The sequence below is a fragment of the Podarcis cretensis genome (genome assembly GCF_951804945.1).
Source record: "Podarcis cretensis genome assembly, chromosome: 14".
Classification (NCBI taxonomy): Eukaryota; Metazoa; Chordata; class Lepidosauria; order Squamata; family Lacertidae; genus Podarcis; species Podarcis cretensis.
In genome coordinates, this window is record NC_137183.1 from 7,184,868 (window position 1) to 7,208,904 (window position 24,037).

Consider the following 24,037-nt stretch of genomic DNA (forward strand, 5'->3'; position numbering starts at 1 on the left):
TTTGTATTTCTGTATTTAAAAAATCTCAATGAATATTTATAAAAAAAAAAACAATCCTGCAAACAACAACAACAAGCAAAACAAACAAAAGGCCACCCATCAAGATTTCCACCTAAATCATAATTCAGATTATATCAGGCGGAGTAATTTTAATGTTAGTGCAGAAGTGGAAGAAACACTAAGCCCTGCAAAAGACGGCAGGATGGAATTATACAGAAGAGCCTATATTAAAATGCCATGACAGAGACTGCTTAACTGTCTTTCCAAAGGGGATTAAAGAAGCTTTAATAGCAAGCAAAAATATCAGTCCAATTCCTCTGCAGCGGAGCAGTCATTATCGCCTCCCATCATGCAGGCTCCACCGAGGGGATGGGCCGGATGGGTCCGGGAGTGAGAAGCCAGCGGGCGCTCAGAGCCAGTGGACTGCTCATGCCACCGGAAAATGCGGGGCAGGGGAGGGAGGAACTGGGTTTGCTTAAATCCACTCATCTCTTCTGCTCCCCATTTGCATCTTTATTAGCACAGCTAATGCTGGGATTATCCTGCGTAACTTTATGATGCTGTCACATGGGATGCTGAGTGGCTGCCAACCACCTGCTGCTCAGAGGACCTTCTGGGACCATCCAGGCTGGGGCTGGGCCAGCAGGACACTCTCCTTGGCCAGCCGTCCTTTGCCCTGGGCAGCCTTGCAGAGGACCAAAGTGAGCTGGCTAATTGCACCTGTCTGCACTGCCGTCTCTCGGGGTGAAAAAGGAGAGGCCCCAGGCACCTCGGACTCCCCAGCTTTCCTGGATCACTCTTCTGCCACACAAGGCAAGAGACTGCGGGCTCCATCCTTCCCCAAGTCATAAAGCTTTGGCTTCAAAGAAATCATGCTCCTAATGTCCAGTTATTGTTCTATAAAGAGCTGGTTCTCCCGCAGACACCTGCCCCAGGAGACTGATCCCCATGTCACTTAGACAAGACTGAGCAGACCCTTTGGGCCTCCAGATTTACAGCCAAGTGGTAAAGAGGATTTTACATGCAGCTTGGCATATTTATTTCTTCCATTTCCAAAGTGTCCTTCATCCAGGCCACTTTGTAAAACTCAGTTCAAACAGTACTTCCAATAAAAGCCATTTTAAATCTTAACGATTACTGGAAAGCCACATTCCAAACCCGACGTCACTTCAGCAGAAAGGAAACATCAATACGTGGGCCTAAAACTACCCAACCAACGTGAAAGGCAACAAGGCAACAATCTACCCTCCCTTTGCTCCTGTGAATTGCAACATGGGGGTGGGATCCTGTCACCTTGCTGCTGTTGAAGCAGCTGTACTCTGCTTTCTACATCCCTCTACTGGGAGAACTGTCCATTTATTCCGACTCTCTGATTCCTGCTACTGAACCAGCTCCTGATCCCCAAGAGGACCTTCCAATTTCCTTTTTACCAATCCCCTTATTTTTTGGGGAAAATATCCTCTTTTGAATACAATCCATAAATGCACTTCAGATGAGCTGGCGGGTGCCATCCCACTCGCCTCTGTGCAGTTGGAGTGATGTGGCATCTGCCCAGTCCTCCAAAGAAAGGCCCTGCAGGATCACACCAAGGGTCCTTTGAGCTCAGCACTGTTTCCCACCCATGATCTGCCAGGTTCCTTCACCAAGCCAAGCCCACGAGCTAAGCACAAAGGCCTCCTCCACTGTTCTCTGCACCTAGCAACTGGGACTCAGGGGCACAGAGTACTGCTGATCATAGAGAAAACTTGCAGCCATCACAGCAATAGCTGTGGAGAGATCGCCTTCTCCTCCTCCCTCATGCTCATGGGGCCGCGCTGTGGTCTAAACCACAGAGCCTAGGGCTTGCTGATCGGAAGGTTGGTGGTTCGAATCCCTGCGACAGGGTGAACTCCCGTTGCTCAGTCCCTGCTCCTGCCAACCTAGCAGTTTGAAAGCACACCAGTGCAAGTAGATCAATAGGTACCGCTCCGGCGGGAAGGTAAACGGCATTTCCGTGCACTGCTCTGGTTTGCCAGAAGTGGCTTAGTCATGCTGGCCACATGACCCGGAAGCTGTACGCCGGCTCCCTCAGCCAATAAAGTGAGATGAGCGTTGCAACCCCAGAGTCGTCCGCGACTGGACCTAATGGTCAGGGGTCCCTTTACCTTTAAGCCAGTGCTCTCCATCACCATACTTTGTGGTGGAGAGAGTTCCTGCATCTCCCATCACTCAGGTTCGTCCTTGGTTTCTTCCTCTATCTATTTTCTCCACAACACATATAATTTTAGGCACCTCTATCCCATCCGCCCACTCACCTATTTTCTGCACTATAAAGGCCCAAATGTTGTAATGTTTCCTCCTAGAAGAGTTCTTCCAGCCCCTTGATCAATTTGTTTACCCCTTTCCAGCTCTCCAGGTGTGAGTGGCTGGAAGTGATCACAAGAGCAGCCCACACCTTAGATATGTATTAGGCCATCATGATACCAGCAACACAGATTTGTCTAAAGGAGGTGCGAGGGGCTGTGTCACTTCCAACTCTGCCCTTGGTGCAGAGTCCGCTTGTTTTGCTCACCCCCACATACTAAGCGGAGCTGACCACCATGGCCCCAGAGAGTCACAGCCAATTTGACCCCCATCTGTGTGCACACACAGTTGCAAAGCCTTGAGGCTCTTGCAGGAAGATCCTGGTAATGTCTAAAGATTAGGTCATTCTCCCACTCTAGTAGGCAACTATCCATGGGTTTATTTATTTCATTCCACCGTTCGTTGCACAGAAATCCCAAGTTGTCTTAGAGTAAAACAAAAACATACAATAAAAAGGTAAAGGGACCCCTGACTGTTAGGTCCAGTCGCAGACGACTCTAGGGTTGTGGCGCTCATCTCGCTTTACTGGCCGAGGGAGTCAGTGTACAGCTTCCGGGTCATGTGGCCAGCATGACTAAGCTGCTTCTGGAGAACCAAAGCAGCGCATGGAAATGCCGTTTACCTTCCCGCCGGAGCGGTACCTATTTATCTACTTGCACTTTGACGTGCTTTTGAACTGCTAGGTTGGCAGGAGCAGGGACCGAGCAACGGGAGCTCACCCTGTCACAGGGATTTGAACCGCCGACCTTCTGATCAGCAAGCCCTAGGCTCAGTGGTTTAACCCACAGCGCCACCTGTGTCCCTTAAAACATACAATAGCAACCATTTAATAACAAAGCTCAGTGCAAAATTCTTGGCGTATGATACCCGATCTGTTGCCGCGATAATCGTGGCCAACAAGCTCACTTCTTCACAAGGCCACCCTGGATGAAGAAGAGGTGGGTTTCAAATTGATACCTAAAACGAAATAGTTTCTGTAACAGGCCTAGTCTGGGAAGTTCAGGTGCCACCACACAGAAGTCCCCTCTCCCGACTAGCTAAAGGGCAGACTTCACCTGGGGATGGAATAACAAAAACAGCCTCCGTGGTAGAGTTAAAAAGCCTAGGCAGGCTAGTGGAGGAAGATTCCCAGGTTGTATGTTGATGGGGCCTTGTATGCCACTCTCTCAGCAGCAGCATAGGAAGGCACAAAACACAATGGGAAAATGGTTAATAATATTTCTAACAAATTAGAGAAAAAAGGATAAGATGAAGGAAAAAGGGATTGATAACAAAAACCAGGGAAGGGTGGTAGGGAGTCAAGGGATTCTGACTTTTAAATGTGAAGTGATGGGTATGTTTAAATAGAAATTTGTTATGTAAAATCTAATAAAAATATTTATTTTTAAAAAGGAAGGCCTCAGAACAAGACATAGGGCTTATTCATACTTACGTTTTGCCCCTTTCTTTCCAGGCAGAGGCTTGCACTTTAACCCTCCATGTCCAAGCTCCCCTCCCCCCCCCGAACTTTCCCAGCAAAAACCTACTCTTTAAAACTGAATCGGAGCAAATGTAAATTCAGAGAAAGTTCTGGAGCACAAAAAGGGCACTCAGACATGGAGGAAAGGTAAGTGTGGATAATCGCATACAGTATTGGCTTATTTGGAGATCACAGATATCCTGGACACACCATTCTGTGTCTTTTGAGTATTAATGGGCTCATAACCTAACTTGATTTCCCACTTAGTCAAGCAGAATTTCTGTTTCAATTGGAAGGCTGAAAGAGCCATGCATAACACTTTGCAACGAAACAGACTGACTTCCTGTGCTGGTTGATTTGAGTCCAAACAAGCAAGCAAGCCAGCATTGTGGGATGTTCCCAAGGTGGTAGAGAAACACAACTGCTGGGACTGTCTAGGATTGGGATATGGCAACCTTTCAAGATGTAAAATAAGCCTAGAGCTGGAGTGCCTCTTCTACCTTGCCTGAGAACCTTCCCCCCCCCCCCCGCTGTACAGGTATGGGGTCACAGAATGTTCACAAATACTCCAACTGTCCAGGGTGAACATGCTCCAAATTGCTACCTTGTTTAAAAGTGCAGGGTTCAAAAAAGATGTGGAAACTCAGTCTGCTGTGGGGTATTGGGTCACTTGCAAAGAGCCTGAGGGCCAGAAGAGGCCTTGAAGCCAAATGGTTCAGAATCAGAAGGGCTGCAGGACGTTGAGCAGAATGGGCAGTATGCTCAGCTCAAGCGCTGTATGCAAGTGATGGAAAGCAGAGCGGCACAGTCTTAGCAAAACTAGCCCTCGCCAGGTCGCTGGTGCTTAGAGGGTCACAATTTGCCTGCCTCCCTCATGACCATCGCCTTGGACTCAGGGGATGGGTACTACAAAGCAAGGAAGAAGCCTTTATCCTCACCCCCCCCCCAGCAGTCCGTTTGCCCTTCCCTTGCATCGCGGATGAGCTGTAGCTTGAAACAAATGGACCGCTGTAGAGAAATTATTTCTGCAGAAGATCCAGCCTGTCCCTCTTTCATCTGTGTTTACATTTGCTCACGATATTTATCCCTTCAAAGAGTTCATAGGAGCGCACAAACAAGCATTGCAAAACACAAGGAAGCAAAGGAAAGAACTGATAAACAAACAGATCAGGAGAGAAACAGATTTATAAAAGCCAGTAGTGTGAAAATACCATGGCATTAAATACCCTCCACCTCCCCTCCACTGGCCACCGCAGAGAGCGATAGAAGTCAGGCCTACAAAGGGAAAGGCCTCTCCCAGAAGGAACTTTGTCATCTCTTGCCAGAAGGCAGGTGAGGAGGGGGCTGTGGGGGTCTAGAGTCCCAGGGTCTTGGCACAGCAACTCCCTCCGCCATTCCTATCAAACAAAGCAATGCCTCTTAATTCTACAGTGCAATCCTATCTATATGTCTACTCAAAAGTAAGCCCTGGTGAGTTTAATGGGAATAATTCTTGGTTAAAGGTAAAGCTACTCCTGACCGTTAGGTCCAGTCATGGACGACTCTGGGGTTGCGCACTCATCTCGCTCTATAGGCCGAGGGAGCTGCCGTTTGTCCACAGACAGCTTCCGGGTCATGTGGCCAGCATGACTAAGCCGCTTCTGGCGAACCAGAGCAGCGCACGAAACACTGTTTACCTTCCCGCCTATTTATCTACTTGCACTTGACGTACTTTTGAACTACTAGGTGGGCAGGAGCTGGGACCGAACAACGGGAGCTCACCCCGCCGCGGGGATTCGAACCACTGACCTTCCAATTGGCAAGCCCTAGGCTCTGTGGCTCTGTGACCACAGCGCCATCCACATCCCTTACTCTCGGTTAGGTGTGTCCTTTAACTGACACTGTTGACAGAGAAGCTAAAAAGACCACGAGTGAAATGGTCACGCCTGTGCTTTTCTCGGTCAAATTTGCTTTTGTTTAAATCGATGGGGTCTAGAGGGAGGAGTGCAGTTTGTTTGAGGAGAAAAGGGTGGCCCTGCTACCCTATGCCCAAGGGTCCCCACTGAAATGGGGCAAACAAAAAGCCGCCAAAACCCAAATTGCTGTTTGTTCCGATTCAGTGTTAAAGAGCAGGTTTTCCTGGGAAAAGCAGCTTGCGGGCAGGGGGAGTGCTCAGGTGCAAACCGGGAAAATGTGGAGCTGTGCCTGGAAAGCGTGGGGCAAAAAGCAAGTGTGGATCAGCCCACAGGCTCACAGCTTAAAGCAGCTTTTCAACCAATTTGAAAGAAACACTCATTTCTCTGCTTTATAATCTCCTCCTGTTTTCATGCTGTCAAATCAGCTGCATCAGACTTTGAACCCTGCAGGACGGAGCATCTGAATGGTGAGTGATCTGACTGCAACATTAAAAGTTTCTGAGAAGGTGGAACGGGAGAAGGAGAGATGGAGACAGCAATCTAATGCAATCCAATCTCCCCTTCCCACCCACAGGAAACAAGATCTATAACACAAAAGAGTGTACAAAACTCATTCAATATTCCATCACATATGAAAAAGGAGGCAGCGCAGAAACACCCCCAGTGACCCCCAGCAGCTGATGCAAACTCAAAGACATCTATCATCCCCCTAAGTGGCACAGCCTGCAAAACGTCGCCACAGCCATATTTCCACATATCCTGGGCAGACCACATTGTACGTGTGCGTGAACCAGGAGCTACTAGACCTCAGCCATGCTCTGAAGTCATAAAATGACCACCTGTCGTTTGAGCAGCTGGAAGGAAAGAGGCATGGCTCAAGGTGCTTTCTGAGTCCACATTAGTTCCAGTGTGTCAGCAAGATCTTGTTTGGAAAGTGCCGGTTGACAGAGCATTTTGGGGCATTGAGCTGCTCCCTTCCTCTTAACTGGCAGCATGCCGTGAAGCAAACGTCAACAGAACCGTCCTCTGAAGGGGCTGCCATGCACTTGCATGTGCCAGTGATGGTGCCTCTCGCACTGAAAGGGATCTGGCTCCTTCACAGCCGGATGGAGCCAGACATCCAAAGCAGAGCCAAGGGGACACAGCAAAGGTGCAAGGAAGAAGCCTTGTCAGCCCAGCAAAGAGGGGAGCCCTCCAAGCAACTGCTCTGGAGGAAAGGCAACCAAGGGCTCACATACCCCTTCCAGGCAGGATACAGAAGCAAACCTAACCAACCAAACCCATGACGACATGCTTTTGCTGCCTTCAGCATCAAGGCTTTGCCAGGGGACACACATCATGGGGGATCAATGGCTGAGCACCCTCCAATTCCCATCACCATCCCTGACCACTGGCTATTTTGTGGCTGCTGGGAGCTGGAGGCAAACCACTTCTGGAGCCCCAGCATTGTCCTAATCCACCTGAGTCTTAGCCATGGCCTCCCAAGGAATTTCTGATTTCTCTTCCTACCTTATGCAGAGCTGTGTATGTTTTTCTTGGGAACACAAATGCAAAGGACATAACACACTTGACACTCGTGCTCACGGTGCAGCTGCGCCCAATACTTACCCAGCAAAGGCTTGGATTGCAAGCTTGGAAGCGTCCAAAGACCCACCGCTGACTATGCGAGCCTTGAATGGGGAAGAAGGAAAATCTTGGTTACTCTGGGGGTGGGGCGAGCAGAGCGTGCCAGACACAGAAGACACCTAGGATGGAGTTGCTAAGCAGGGCCAGCTCCACGCCAAAGCTGAAGTCCTTTCCGTTTGAAAAGACAACAGAGCCACGTTCAGCATTTAGAGAGAAACCTCCGGCAGGGCGGCTGCTGGGGGTGCCCAGGAACCCCCCGCAGGCAGTTTCCCTGCAAATCCTGGAGTGCAAGCAGGGGTGGGGGTTGGCAGCGGCCTAGGCGACAGGTTGCCACAGCAGGGCAGCAAAACTGGGAACCAGGTTTGACCGTAGCGGACCCCCGGAGCTGGCACAACTTATGAGGTCAGAGAATCACAACAGTGAGGGTTCACTCTGCATATCAATGGAAGGCATTTGGAAGACATCAACTGAGGAGGACAGACGAAGCATGGAAAGCTGGGGGAGGGGAAACATGCGCCATCTCACAACTCAAATGAAGGGACCAAACAGGTCAACTGAGTCACAAAACAAACAGTCCAACGAAAGACATGACCCTTTAAGGAAATAGGTGATTTTGGAACCTTTTCATCCACAGAACTGCTATCTGAAAGAGAATCGGGAAGAGGAGGAATAAAGGTTAGATCAAAGAGTCTCCAAGAAACTGTGCATAGCTCAGAGTGAACAGTTACAATCCTACCTAGAGCCTGGCCAGGCAGCCCTCAAAGTCCTGGCTTTGCACACTAGGGATGAAGCAAAGAGGAACAGATCAAGAAGAGAGGCTGGATGCCCCCACCCCAAGCCCAGGTGTATGTTTTAGGCCCGGTAAGATCTGGACTGTCACTGAGTGGTGGTGCTGGGAAGCCAGCCCCACAGACTCAGGCCAGAGGAGGCTGCGACATCATTTGGGGCACTGCTCTCAGCAGGCAGCCTCACTGCTAGGCATGTCTCTGGGAGGGGGGTGTTGGTGTGCCTCCCTTCCGGCACACAGTAGAAACAAGGCCCTTGCATCATTCTAACAGATCTGCTCAGAAATCTCACCAAGGAAAGCAGTGAGCATATGGCACTTCCAATTGTCTCTCACATTTCATGCTGCAAAATGAGCTCTACATTAGCACATTGTTCACCAATGCTATAAAAATATAAAGCTGTCAGAGAGAGAAACTAATCTTGCTGATGATTATCACATATTTCATCCTTCTCCTTCTCCTTCTCCGAAGAAGAAAAGCCACATTTGCTGAACTAGGTGGTTCTCCTTTGATCTGATCCACCTGCAGGGCTCCTCTTGAGTTCTTAGGAGTGTTGAAGTGACGTCTGCCTGTGTCTTTCAGACATGCAGATTCCCTAGTCCTCCAACATGTCCAAGTGGAGAGGCCACATTATTACTGTTATTATTTAGATTTCTTACTCGCCCTTCACCGTGAGGTCCAAAGGTGGGTTACACCAATTTAAACATACAAAATTAAAATCAGTTAAAGCAAATTACACCCAAGAGAACAGGGCGTGCTTGACAGTATTTCTCTCAGGTGTCAATGACACATGTTGCCGAGAGCTTAGGAGGGAAGCTGGACCACTCCAGCAGTAACAAACCAGGGGCTGCCCCATCCTCCAACACCCCCAAAGGTGGCCACAGGTCGCCTCTCTAGCTGGCTGCTGAGAGGAGTCACCTGTTGCTCAGAGACCACCTGAGCCAAGATACTCAACATTCTTTTGCTCCTAATCCTGCAACCAAGGGCTTAGCCACACTGACCTTTAGTGCTCAATTGGAGTAAACGTCAAACCGTGTTTCCTGCGTATTGCCATTTGCACTGATTGAACTTTAAAGAGCAAGTTTTCATGGGGAAAGTTCCATAGCAAAAAAAAAGGGGCACTCAAACATGGAGCTTTAAAGCACGGACAGTGCCTGGAAAGAGCAGAGGAAAGGTAACTGTGGATATGCCCTCAATGTTTTATTTTCCAGACTTCTTGGCTGCAATGCTTTCTCTTTTCTGTGTTTCTCAGAACACTTGGACAATACCTGCTGCTTTTGGAGAGGAGGGGGGCTGAAGCTGTCAGGCAGGAATTTGGCAGGCAGCCCCCTACTCTAAGTAGATCAGTGCAAGGCAGCAACCCAACACCAAAAAGGGAGAGAAGGCAGGTCATCTGCTGCCACAGCTGCTGGGTTGGCACCAGAGTTAAAATTCACCATGCTTCACATCCTCTTAATCATGGTGGCACCATCCAAATTAGGGATAACCAGTGGGGCGGAGTCCAACAACATCTGAAAGGCAGCTCCCATCATTCTTGGTTGGCCATTGGCTACGCTGGATGCTGAACGTCCAACATCAGTTGGAGAACCACAGGCTCCCCATCTCTGCCATCAAGACTAGAGCAAGCATTGAAGAACTGGAACCCAGTCGGACCCATTGGCCTCTGAATGGCCCTGATGCATTGGTCAGCACCTGGAGTAGCCAGCAGTGTAGCCTCCAGATGTTCTCCTTGGACCACAGTTCCCATCATCCCTGACAATTGGCCTTGCTGGCCACAGGTTCCCCCACCCCGTCTGTATGGTCTTGCGGCCCTGTAGCAAAGGAGGTAACCAAAAGTTTCATGTCTTCTTGCCATTTTGCTACCAGAGAAGCCCTGGCGTGCAAGAGAACTGAGGAAGAGGGTGTGATTCTGCTCTTGTTGCATCGGGTCACCTGCATGCCAGGACACTGGATTCAGCATCCCTCACTTGCTCAGGCAGTGAAATGCCAATCACACTCTTTTACTGTCTTTGCGGACATGCTGTGTGAATCACACAGTCAAAAGGTAAGCAGCGATGAGGCCCCAACCGCCTCTGGAGAGCACAGTCTGAGCCGGGCTGTGAAGAGAGGCAGTCTCTAGGTACGTCCGTAGTGGCGGCGGCTCTGCTTTGTCCATCCGCTGCGATCGAGGAAATTGCTGCAGCTGAATTCGTGATCACATTAGTTACATTTGCACCAAATGCCAAAGCTGCTTACCCTAGGCACCTAAGCCTTTAGCTCGGACCCTCAAACCTCCTGGTCTCCCCAGAGCCCTATCCCAAGGAGGTCAAATGGTCATCGCCTTTGGGGTGGGGAACCCCTGCTGCCCTGGGGAATGAAGCTGCCTACAGATCCGTCGGCTCTTACACCATGTTTAGTTTTAACTCTACAATGATAGCAGAAGATGACTTGTTTGGCTTCTGCTCTTGCCAGCAAATGAACCCTTACATTACAGGCAAAAGACATGATGGAGAATGATAAAACATGAGCCCTTGTATGTAGGAGGAAGGAAAGCTGTAATGCTGGGCTTTGTTACATGACTCCTGGTGGGCATCTCAGTACTGGGCAGCTGATGAGGGGACATTCCACTACCTGCAAAACACACACTTCAATAGTGCAGGAAAAAGAGACTCTGCTACATGGTGATTTATATGCTAGAGGAGGGAAAGCTTTGTATTAAAGACCCTTCTGAATCAACAAAGTGCTGTCAATTTCATGTTATTTTCCTCCCATATTTGGGAAATATTTTGCAAATCACTCACATCATGCTACAACTCTGTTTTTGCTCACAATCCAAAACGTTGTCCTCAAAATAGAGTGTCAGGCTGTGCGAATAAAAGGAAACCACCCCAGGCTTGAGATGGACCTGCCCAGGGTAGGGGGCCCTTTTTGGTGGCAAAATCCTGCCGCCCCCCTCCCATCCTGTCCCTTTCAGATGACCCGGCTTCTCTAGTCCTCCATCACACACGTGCTGCCAAGGATGCCATGCCTTCCCAGTAAAACACAACTGCCTGTTGCTGGGCTTGAAAGCTGGGCAAGTCCAGCAGCAGTTAACCACCCCATCCCACCTTTCCCAGGCGACAGCACCTTAGCTCTGCAAATATGCAGATGAGTTGGAGCCCACCTGCCTCAATGGTCTTAAAACTGGGCTACTGCCAACATAGCATTGCCTCTCACCCCCTCTTTGACCATCTGAGATGCTGAGTTACTTAATGCAAGGACGACTATCATTTTGGTGAAGGAGTGCCCAGCAGCTTCTAGGTCTACCTTCTAAACATTTTTTTTTTATTTTCTTAAAACACTCTTCTGCTTTCCCCCTTGCTCCCTCTTTAAACCTCATTTTTACAAACTTCTTAATGCTGGCTGTTGGGTTCCTTGGCTGTGTTTGTGCAGGCTCCAAGGGATGTTGCTGCATCCTGGGCTGAGACTGTCTGGCTTCATGATGCATAAGGGAGGCGGGAGAGAAAAGCCAAGCACTGTGGGTCCCGGTGAGAGGGATGGAAGCTGGGTGTTCTCTGTCTCCTCTCACCAATACTGTCCTTGCACCACTGGGTTTCACATCCCCCCAAAGTGGGGTGGGGCGCAGCTGGGCTGCTACCTGCCAGTGGTTTTACTCCTCCCGTACACCTGCTTCAGTGGGGGAATGCTTTCCCAAGAACAGGGAAAGAAGCTGTGTGCATGAGATAAGAGGAAGGAAGGAAGGAAGGAAGGAAGGAAGGAAGGAAGGAAGGAAGGAAGGAAGGGGACAAGTGGGAGCCAGAAGCTGAGCAAGCAGGCTGGCTATAGCACTGCCAAGCTATTTATTGGCATGTTGATTTTACACATACGCTTTCACAGAACGAGCAACAGTAACATTGCGTACAAGCACACCCACGAGTCTTCATTTTGTCTTTTATAGATCTTGCACATCTTTTTCAGTTGTCCCTATTTTTATGCCTCCTGCTGTTCTCTCTCAATCTGCTAGGGTTACCATATCTTGAAGAGCAAAAGAGAGGTCAGCCCAAGTTGCTGCCAGCCCGAGCCAAAAAAAGTGGCGTGCGGGTATGGGCGTGTGAGGCCAACGTGCCCAGTTGCCTCTTTTCTTGGCTAGGGCTGGCAGCAGCCACAGCCCAAAAAATAACCACCTAAACCCAGACATTTCCTTTAAAATGTAAAAATCCACCTGGATGGGCATGCTGGCTCCAAAAAAGAGGACATGTCCAGGTTTTCCAAGATATATGGCAACCCTAGCCTCTGCTTTATATTGTGGTGCAGATCTGGGAATACTGGATGGCGCTGAAACCAGCCTGTCTCCAATAGGCAACCATGTCTGCTAAGTGGCTGGACCGTGGCTTTCTCGCTTTTCCCCTTGCTTCAGGCTGCAAGGCTAGCAATCACACAGCTCAAGCGCAGCTAGCTGGACCACCAAGCTGGAACTGACCGAGGCTGGCTGCTTGGTGTGCTTCAGGCTGGTGCCTTTGAAGCTGACAAGGAGGTGGCTTGTCAGTCCAGAATTATGCAAGCCAGAGAAGCCCCTTGTCATTTCACAGTGGTCTACAGCTAAGTACTTAATTTGCTTTTGCAACTGTGCCAGATGCTTCCTTAAGCTAAGTGTCAGCATGGAAGCTCTCTCCAAGATGGCATCTCAGGGCCTGGTAGTCACCCACAGAGTGGCCACTGGGCAGAACGACTGGGAGGAAAAGAGTCCCCAGATCCTCTTGTTAGGGTGCCCCCAAATGCTTCTCCCTTTCAAGGCCACTGCTGCCTAGTTGAAGCCACTGGATACTTTTCCCTCCCCAACCTTAATCACGGAACCCTGGGAGCTTGGCATCTGCCTAGGGTGGCATAAAGGTAAAGGGACCCCTGACTGTTAGATCCAGTCACGGATGACTCTGGGGTTGCGGCGCTCATCTCACTTTATTGGCCGAGGGAGCTGGCGTACAGCTTCCGGGTCATGTGGCCAGGATGACTAAGCCGCTTCTGGCAAACCAGAGCAGTGCACGGAAATGCTGTTTACCTTCCCGCTGGAGTGGTACCTATTTATCTACTTGCACTTCGTGCTTTCAAACTGCTATGTTGGCAGGGGCAGGGACCGAGCAAAGGTAGCTCATCCCGTTGCGGGGATTCGAACTGCCGACCTTCTGATCGGCAAGCAAATCCCTTTGCTACTAGACCACAAGCAAACAGCCCTTTTCCAGGGACCCCCACCATGACCGAAGAAGTTGCACATGTGTAAGATGATCTCACTCTTTCCCCTTTATGTGTTTTCCTATGAGGAAAATAAGCTGGTGCAAAATAAAATAAAGAGCTGACTTCCCTGGGTTGCAAGGAAGTCAGGATGGTTTAAAAACAGTGTTGTTGCTATGAAGGCAACTGAGGCTTAGTGGCATGGATTGACAGCATTGCCCATTCCTTGGAGAAGGGGGGGGGGGTCTCCCCCATCTTCTGTTGGTAGCCCAGATGCTTCCTCCCCAGCCCTCTGTACTCTTCTTCCAAGCTGCCCAGGACCATCAACTAACTTGCAATACTTAATATGGGGGCAAAACCATGGGCATAAATCACACAGATGTATGGCAATAATTAAAACTCTTTCTCTTGGCCATGGAAATAAAGCCAATTCAATTACAATACCTTAATTACAGCGGAGGTTGTGGAATGATTAAAACGAGGAGGGAGGGAAGATGCATCTTAAGAGGTTGTGTCACCTCCCAAAAGTGACTGATCCATCAGCAAATGGGCTGTTGGGGGCGACACTGTTCTTACGCAGGGCTTAACAAATATCTCACAGCGTTTAGAAACTATACTCAAGGCTTCCTGTGTAAAAGAACCATTACACTACAAATTACATGGTTTAATTGAGGGCACACACTGAAGAATTAGAGCGCTCACACAGGAGGACTTTGACTTAATTGGAGCTCCGCGGCCTGTAACTAGGAGCTGCGTAAGCAACAGAGAGAGAGAGAGAGAGAGAGAGAGAGAGAGAGAGAGAGAGAGAATTTGTATATGTGCATGTTTGTCTGGGAGAAGGGTAGAACCTTGTACAGAGCAAATTAACAGCCTGGCTCCTCCCTGCCTAGTTTGTCTAATGGCAAAAGCCATATCCTCCAACATTTCTCCAATGAAAATAAGAATGTCCCATTCCATAATGATCATTTTACTATTTATACCCTACATATTTTACTGGGTTGCCCCAGCCACCCTGGGAAGCTTCCAACCTATAAAAAAAACATAATAAAGCATTAAACATTAAAAAAAACCTTCCCTCTACAGGATTGCCTTCAGACAGCTCGGGAGGCAAATAACTCTATCCCCTCCAACTTTTCTCCAATGAAATTAGGGACAGCCTAAGGAATAGCAGGACATTCCAGGATCAAATCAGAAACCAGGATGGCTTCTCTAAATCAGGGACGTCCCTGGAAAATAGGGACACTTGGGGGGTCTGAAATGCAAGCCTTCCAGGCAGGCCCTGTGTCACCTTTAATTATGGGGTAAATGAGCATTTCTGAGCAACTCTCAAGGCAGGGGGGAAAGAGAGTCCAGTAAGTTCCAGTTCTAGAAATTTTTATTCCAGAAGCTGCCAAGCTCCATTGCTGCCCCCCCTTAGCCCCCTGATTTCCCTGGAAGGGGGCAGCACAGAGCCATTTCCCAGCCCCCAAGTGCTCTCTGTAACTGTGGGTACTGGGAGGGATCAGGGAGGTTTACAGGGGCAAGCAGTTTGGAGTCCAACGATCCTTTAATTAGTGCCCAGTTGCTGGGAGGCAGTCAAAGAGGTAACGAGGGAGGCACCAAAATCAGTCATAGCAACCCAAAGGAAACCATGCAGGAATAATGGATTCTAAAATTACCACTCCGCTGCAAACGTATTAAGGCGGATTTGCCTTGAACACGTTCTGTTGCCCAGAGCAGACACGGAGAATATAACAACGTTCAGCGCTCAAAAGGGAATATTAAGGCTCACGCATCATAAGGAATGAATAGCACTTGTCTGATCCAGAGAAGGTCAGAGCAGAATTATGATTGGTTGATGGGAGAAATGAAAAACTGCTGCCAGCCTCTCCGGAGCAACGAGGCAGGAAAATTAGCCACAGTGCATGTCGGACTGCCCTGTGCCCATTCACAAGTGCCACTGAGCACCCGTCACCACCCTTCTTCCCCCCTTTCCTCTTAAAAGTGGTGCAGGGAGTTGCACGGGGCTGGGTATTAAGTGCTCCACATTACGGAGGGCTTGCCAGGTGTTAAACGGGTGCCTGTCTGTTAAAGACAGGATCAAGGAGATGCCACCCTATGCCAAGTCCCAAGGCAGGAGGGGCAAGAAGTGTCTTTTCCAAATGAGTCAGAGCCAATCGCCTGCTGGCCACAAAATTAGGGGGAATGGGCTCATTCACTGAGCCTCTGCAAAAGACAACTGGATCAGGAGACAACGTGCACCAGCCTCCTCTCCTGATCTGCTCCAGAGAAAAGGAAGGGGAAGAAGAGATGGACATTTCTGCACCCAGCCATGGCCCAAAGTACTCCCCGACTTCACATATTTCCAGCCTGTCTGAATAGGTGGAACGAACCAAGGAGAGCCCACCCCCAGGTTGGAGCATAACAGTTACTGTGCCTTCTTTCAGCCAGCGTGTTTCAATCACAATCCTAATAAAACTGCGCTCACTTTTGGAGCAGAGGGCAGGTGTGTCCCTTCCTCCAGGAAATCTTCCAGGAGGCCCAAGAAATTGCCAGGATTTGGCGTTACATCCCAGAGCCAGAGCCCTGCAGGATTCAACCATTTGTGGCCGTCTCCTTCTCAGTTACTAGGAAGACTGTGAAGCTTCTGTGCAGAGAAAACTCTGGCCAACCTTCTCTGCCGTGATCATCCACTGCAAGGAGGAAGGAGATGGGGCGGCGTTTGCAAAGGGGCCCAGAGCAAAAGCCCAGCCATTACCCCCCTCCCCGGCAAAAAGCTGCAGAGGCTGAATGTATTAATACATGGCCACATGAGGGCAAACCTGGAGCTCCTTAACAGCACACAACATATGGAGCAGAGATAGATGGGAGGGGCTCAGGAGCAGTGATGGATTGACAAATTCCCAGGTGCAAACATCGGGGGGGGGGGGGGGGGCTGCTCTGTTATTTAGCATTTATGGGAGAGAGTGAGGAGGGGAGGGGGCCTTTACAGAAAGGGCTTTCCCCTTCCATGAAGAAGCACAACTGGCAAAGAACACTCTAGCAAACGGTGATCAATTCAAATGCTGCTGTTAATGCGGGGAGGCGCAAAAACTCTTGCTGCAGAAAAGGTCTTGAATTGTCCCTCTGACTCTCCAGCAGAGCCAAAAAACATTTTAATTATCTGCACAGAAAAGGCAGATCTCCAGCTCTGCCTCTCCTCCATCCCCCCCAGGGCTAAATTAGTGAGAAAGTCACCCAGGCCGTGGAGCACATTTTCTTGGAATCAGCGAGAAGTGGTTTTGTAAGAGAGGGGGTTAGACAGGCATGGAGATCATCACAGTTGAGAGCAGCCTTTTCCAATCTGGCGCTCCCCCCCCCATGTTCTTGGGGCTCCTGGCTAATGGGAGTTGGAGCCCAGCAACAGCTGGAGCGCAGCGGGCTTTTTGGGGCTGTTCTGCAGGGGAACACAGGTGACCTTATGTGTTGGAGGGGAACGGGAAAAGCCCTGTGGCTTTATAGGAGGCCCCATCCAGCAAACCCCAAAAGCGGCAAGCAGCTGAAAAACCTTGCAGTGCAATTGCACAATCCCCATTTACTACAAAGGGGGCTGTGCACCCACAATGCTTCCCTCCCTCCCAGCACACACACACACACACACACACACAAGCCTGACCTCCTTTTCACTTCCATTTCCACTCCAGCTGCTCTGCCAAATGCCTTTTTTAAGCTCAGGCATTATTTATCCGTAAACTACTATATGCGACATGAGCACAACATGCCACGATTACAGAAACGGCTCTTCAATGGCCCGGATCCTCTCGCTGCTTAAGGAAGAAGGGGGTTGCCTTATTTACACAGGGAGACCCAGAGCTCAGATGCTTCTGACCTCCAGCTAAGACACAAAGATGCTTCTCCTCCTCCTCCTCCTCCTCTGTCACAGTCTTTTCTTTGGCCACAGGAGTCAGACGGAGCAGGCAAGCAGCCTGCACAGAGTCAGGCCCGGGCATGGAAAGGGTAGTTCTAAGCTTGCCTCATTGCCAAGACCTGCAACATTCACTTTTCAGAAGGGATCTGAAACAGGGGACTCTTCCATCATTGCTGATCTCAAGGCTATATTCAGGGTCCCCTGACCCCTTCCTCTCTCTAGGCAACACCTTCCCTCCTCATCTAGGAAATGTTTTCCCCACCAGAGAGGCTCGCCTGCCCCCTCCCCTGCAAATGCCTTTTCAGTACCAGGAAGAGACCTTGCCATCTCCCCCATGACTGTGAACTTGAGATGTTTTGAAGCTGCTGAATATTTTGCACCAGTCTTTTGCCGGTTGTTTAGTATTCATTTATTGTTTTGCTATCTTTGTTATAGGAACAATCCTAGAAATGTTTATTCAAAGCTGATATAGGAGCTCACATGAACACAGCACATCCAAAGGCAGTTCCAAATTCCAGATGAGTCCAGTGGCCCCTGCCTGGCACAACACCCCCATCCCAAAAAGCAAGTCCACAAGATTGGCATGTCCAGCTGCAGCCATTCTCTGGTGCAGAGACCAAAATGCAAAGCCCAGAACTGTTGAGCCACAAGGGTCACAGGCTTTGACCTGATTTCCCCTGCAGCCGAGAGACCCAGACACCCCTCCCATAACACATCAGTGCTAGCCTGGCTCAGTCCAAAGGACACAGAGGTGGCAAGTCTAAATGCACTCAGAGCAGGCCCTCTCGAGCTCAAAGCATCATAACGCCTCACCCCATGGGCCCATTTGCAAGGGGGATCCTGCCTCACTTCAATTTGGAACCTGACTTGCTTAGACACCGCTCTGGATGACTCACTTCAGCCTCTGAGAGCCAACAGAAAATCGCTGCCCGCCAGAACCTCCCTCTGGCTCTGACCAGCTCTCTCGAGGACTGGCTGGCAAACAATCTCACACTTGGTGCTGATGCTTCCTTTCCTGTCTCCGCACAGCTCCTGAAAAAGCTACACATATTTTCAGGAGCCCCCAGAATCTCTACCTTGCCAAAGTGTTTTGCTAAATCAAAGCACCCTGGCTGCGGTAGTGGACTGGATGAGGGTCAATAAATTGAGCTTGACTTCTGGAAAGACAAAGGCCTTGTGGGTGCGTGGTTCCTGTGTCGAGGAGATGTGTCAACTGCACGGCACTTCATCTGAAGGAGCAGGAACGCAGTCTGGGGGAACGCCTTTGTCCATCTCTGTCACTAGAGGTCCAAGAGACCTTTGGGGCCAGGAGAGCTTTCCACCAGCTCCAGCTGGAGCACCAGCTGCAACCATTCCTGGACAGTGACAGCATCACCAGAGGGGCTTGTGCCTTGATAACTTCAGGACTTGATCACTCTGCCATGCTTTATGTGGGGCTGCCCTTGTAACTGGTCTTTAAATCCCTATATGGCCTAGGACCCTCGTACTGACAGGACCGCCTCTCCTGGTATGTCCCACGGAGGACCTTATGGTCTTCAAACAAAAACATCTTGGAGGTCCCGGGCCACAGGGAGGTTAGGCTGGCCTCAACCAGAGCCAGGGCTTTTTTGGCTGTGGCCCCGATCTGGTGGAACGCTCTTTCACAAGAGACTAGGGCCCTGCGGGACTTGACATCTTTCCACAGGGCCTGCAAGACAGAGCTGTTCCACCAGGCCTTTGGCCAGGGCACAGTCTGACCCCCCTCCTTCTGTATAATCCTCACAGAACTCCAGCCCAATGGTTGCCATTAATTTGATTTTGAACTGATTTTAAAATGAATTGATTTTAGAATGTTGTGTTACTTTTATTGTTGTTAACCACTCTGAGCCCGGCTTTGGCTGGGGAGGGTGGGATATAAATAAATTTATTATTATTATTATTATTATTATTATTATTATTATTATTAGCTGCAGCTAGTGCAAAATGTAGCAGCTGGATTGCTCACAACGGTTGACATGTCCCTGCGCCGCTGAGAGAGACACACCGGTTGCCAATCTGCAACTGGGTCCGGCTCAAAGTTCCTGCGTTAATTCACAAATCATGAAATAGCTTGGGATGCAAATTCCGTATGCTCCACATTGATTGCTGAGATTCTCTGATGGGGCACTCTGATGTGGTCCCTGAGGTTCAGTTGGCCTTTACTAGGGACTGTGCTGTTAGTGCTTCAAACCCTGCCCTGTGGAACTCCCTGCCAGTAGAGGTTTGGCAGAAACCGACCCTCTTTTAGACGTCCTCTAAAAATGGCATGATTTAGAGAGGCCTCTGGAATATGGATTTTCTTTTAACCAACCAGCATTTATGGATGTTTTTATTGATCTCGCTTGTTGTATATCGCCTTGCTGCACTTTTATGAAACTGTGGTCTAGAAATATTTAAATAAAGAATAGAAATAAATAAGGAAATTGTAAGTGAAATAACGGCATACTCTTCTCCTTTTTGCCCCTACCTCCACCTGTTTTCCTCAGCTGTCTCTCTGCATTTCAGGATGGACTGACACTTGACTTGATAGCATACACAGGAGAAGGACCTGGAGATCTTAGCAGACCATATTATGGAATCCCCTCCTAAGAGAGGTAAGATTGGCTCCCTTGCTGCTATCCTTCTGCCAGCAGGCTAAGACCTATCCAGACAGGCCTTTGAAAACTAAGGGGCAGATGATGCTGACAACTGGGGTGCTGTCAGGGCAGACCATCATTTAATGCTGCTTTTAAATCTGTTTTGATATATTTTAACTATTGCTTCTAACTAGGTTTGGTTTTATTACTGTGTCATTTTATAAGGATGTTTTTAAATCTTGTCAGCCGCCTTGAATCCCATTTTTTAAAGAAAGGCGGGATACAAGCACATTAAATTAAAAAAAATTAATATAAAACGAAGTATGAGCCAGCCCTGGAATGCAGCGGCCAAAAATCCTAATGCAATTCTGGGCTGGATCAACAGGAAGAGAGTGTCCAGATTGCGAGAAGTTAACATGCTGCTTTATTTTGTTTTGGTCAGACGTCACCTGGAGTACTGTGTCCTGGAGGTTCCCAAGCACAGCATGGCTGCCCCCATCAGCCAAGAAAGTGGCTCTCCAGTGAGCCCACCTCCCTCCTTAGCTCAGCTACTCTGTCGTTCAGGAATGCTGCTTGCTCTGTCTGCCGTGGGTTGAGTTTAATGGAGGCTGCTTTTCCCTTTCCGAAATGCAATGATGGAGAAATATTCAAATGCGGTGCAACTAAGGAGGGGGGACTGCCTTTCATCCAAGCATTAAAAGATTAACTTGTGCTCTTTTCCACAGCAGGATGAGCACGGAAATGTCTAAATATGCCCTTGAGGCTGACATTCACGCCCAGGTATGATCTCAGCTCTGGTGAATATATTTTAATCTATTTCCATCAAGAGGCCACAGAAGCTTGAAGAAGCACATAGTTGTTGCTGGATTGTTAATCCCTGCAGGCTCGGGAGCACTACCAGATCTGCACAGAAATCTACCATGGAAGTGCAAATGGAGGCTTTAGCTGAGACTTGCATTGTAGAGGGTTGGACTAGATGACCCTCGGAGTTCCTTCCAACTCTACAATTCTATGAACTGTCCCATCATTGGGTCACTCAAAGCATCTTTGGAACTCTATGGCCAAGTTTTTCTGCATTCTCATTTTGCCCTGAAAATCCCTGGCCAAAGAGCCTGGCCTGTGTTCCAAAAATCCCATCGCACACTTTTGATGGAGTGCCTGTATTCAGGCCAGGGCACAGGTTGGTCTGCCAGCCAGGTAAGCCAAACAGGCCATGGCGACAGCCAGACTTGAAAAGAGGCTGTGCTGCCACCCGTGAGCCTTGCTCTCAGCACAGGGGCACTTCTTTGAATAAAATAGGACTGAAATTGGTCTGGAAAATGGGCTGCAGAGGCCCTGATCTTTGCATGTTGTTATATTTGGTACTGTTGTGCTGTTTCACTATGTTATTATGAAATAGAAGAACTGAAACCCAGCTGGACCTCATGGCCTCCTGACGTCTCAGTAGCGGGCAGGGCAGGGTACCCATTGCTCAGCCCATTTGCTAGGGCCAGCCTCTCTTGAGTCTTATGTAAGGAGGAAAGCCATAACTCCCCAATGCAAAAGGGTTGGGGACTGAAGACAGGGAAGGGAGGCAGCTGTTGCACACCGTGAAGGAGTATGATGGGGATGTGGAGAAGCAACAAGCCAAGACCAGGAAGCTGAAACCAAAAATGAGGTCCATAACATCCCCCAGACAGAGATGCCCCTGGAATCCAAAGAACTGCAGATGCGATGAACATCTGTAGATTGCAGATTCCAGATGAAAGTGGCACACTGGCCTGCAGGTTCCAAGCATCCTCTGTGATTTCATCAGCTATGGGATGAGAGGGGAAGACAAGCCCCTTTCAGAAAGGCTCACTGGGAGCAAGACTTAGTGGGCCTTGGGTTGTTCACCTGACCCAACAAGGAAGCAAGCTGAAAGGGGCTGGCAAAGAGGGACAGTGAGAAGGAGGAAGATGAATGATGAGCAAAATGACAAGGATATGGCCACATCCAAGGGAGCCTGGCTGCAGAGAGACAGCAGGAAGGAGAGAAAGGAATCTGGGTGAGGAGGCAGAAGCAAAGGAGAGAGGAGTGAAAGAGGCAGTGCGGAAGAGGAGGAGATGGAAGCAGAGGAGGCAGGCTGGTACTTCCCAGAGATGGGAGTGCCAGAGAGGCCAGAGAACAGCAGTTGCAAGGAAGGAACAGCAGCCTGAAGAGGAGAAGCAAGATTCAACCATGACTAAACATTTTGGGGAGGATGGAAGAGTAGCAAGAGACAGTCGGACAGGGGGCAATGCACCCATTCATTCCCAGAGCAGCGAGCAGTTTTCCCTAGCCTGGTACCCTCCAGAGGGTGTTGGACTCCTCTCAGCCCCAGCTAGCAGGGCCAATAGCCAGGCATGTTGGGAGTTGTAGTCCATCAACAACTGGAGGGCACCAAGTCGGCAGGCAGAGTGGGATCCTGGTGCCTTTTGAAGCTGAGCTGCTCCCAGCAAGCCTCGCAGGACACAGGATCCCAGCAGGGAAGTCACCATCGCTTCATCAGAACCAGGTTCCCACCACCCTCAGGTGCGGCTTCCCGCTGCTTCACAACACACTCCCAAGTGGAGTAGACTGAGATGCCTCACTGCACAAACATGCAGAGACTGAAAGATTGCACAGGCATCAGAGGCCAGAATGCAGGGAAGCATCATTGCCTGCAGGAAGGAAGAAAGGGCCACCCAAGCCCTGCTTAGAACACAGTCTAGAACAGGGGCCAGCAAACTTAGTGCGCTTCGGGCCGCTGTCTCCAGCGCCGATCGTGTGGCGGGCTGGAAGACAGGGGAGCGCGTGCCCATACACGTGCGCCCACGCTATTTCCAGTGCACTTCCAGGTCAGAGGAGCACCGGAAATAGCTTGTGCACGTGTGCACGGGCCTCCTCCAACCTGGATGTGCAATGGAAATAATGCTTGTGCATGCACAGATAGCACTTGCGCATGCGCAAATAACGCTTGCGCATGCGCAAATAAAGCTTGTGCACAAGCTATTTCCAGTGCTCCTCCAACCTGGAAGTGGACAGCTGCGCAGCACAGTGCTGGTAAGAGCAGGCGGCGGCAATCACCGTGGGCTGGATAAATGAGTCCCTCGGGCCTTATCTGGCCTGCGGGCCTTAGTTTGGGGACCCCTGGTCTAGAAGACCCCCTCCATCCCTACTCGGCATTTAAAAGAGCTGGGCAAAGCTACAGTGGTGATGCCCATGGTTGCAAAGAAACCTTAGCCAATCAATGGCTCCAAAAACAACACCCCCTCTTTGTTTGGCTGTGGGAAGAATGTCACAGAATCCATGGAAATCTGAAGGCCACCCATGTCCTCCACCAGCCCTGAGGAAGAATCTGGCATGGACCACAGCAGACAAGAGAGAGAGAGAGATGCATCATCCCAGCCTCTCATCTCAGCTGGGAGGCTGACCGTGGCCAGTTTCACATGAAGATCAGGCGGTGGCACAGAAGATTAAGCCACATGGAGGCCGCTCCTGACCCAGCTCAGCACCTCCCACCTGGACATTTCCCCCACACCTCCAGAATCCCCCTTGGTGGCTTGTTTACATCAGCAGAGCTCAAGTTCCTGGATCCATGTCCTGAGATGCTTTGCCATTATGGATTGTGGCTGGGCAGTGGGGAGGGCGGCAGCCAAGACTGTTTGCATAGACTGAGGCTGCAGGAGAAGAGATGACTTCTGGCTCAACAGAACTAAAAACCTTCTGAGCGAAGACGTCGCTATATGGGCAACTCAAGGGAGCCATCTGCCGTATTGGCAGATTGGGAGAGGCAACCCCAGAAAATTTTGCTCCATTGCTCTCTTCCTCTGAACCTCCATGAACCTGGTGCCCTCCAGATATTCTGGACTCACAGGATCCCTCCCCACAGCAGTCCCCTGTTGGGTCCAACAAGTGCAAGGTGCAGCTCCCCCTCTAGGGCCAATCCTGCTCGTTTCAAGAAGGTGGGCAGCCCGTCAAAGCGAGGGGCCAACCTTACCACTGTGCAAAGTGAGCACCAGCATACCTGCTTGGGAAGAGGAGGCTGTGCAGCCCCTCAGCTTGCCCCCCCCCCATGGTTTATGCTTCGTGAAGCTCCCCTGCCTGGGAAGAGATGTTCTGGGAGGCATGGGCCCCCCACCCACATTCAGGGCCAATGTGGGGAACAGAAAGGCAGCTCTGAAGTCAGAAGGGGATCCCAACAGAAAAGACAGGGTTTTCTTTCACACAACTTGCCTCTTGACCCATTACAACACTCCACCTTATGAAAATGCAAGGTTTGATTG

At 49.8% G+C, this 24,037-nt stretch overlaps 1 protein-coding gene across 1 annotated transcript in view; it reads right to left on the reverse strand.

Moving 5' to 3' along the window:
• UNC13C (unc-13 homolog C) overlaps positions 1-24,037 on the reverse strand; it is a 132,481-nt gene that overhangs the window by 97,888 nt on the left and 10,556 nt on the right. The window contains exons 3-4 of the mRNA XM_079953541.1: positions 7,944-7,966; positions 7,306-7,367 (exon numbers count right to left, since the gene is read on the reverse strand). Coding sequence (XP_079809667.1) covers positions 7,306-7,367; positions 7,944-7,966 — 85 coding nt within the window. The remainder of the gene's footprint in view (positions 1-7,305; positions 7,368-7,943; positions 7,967-24,037) is intronic.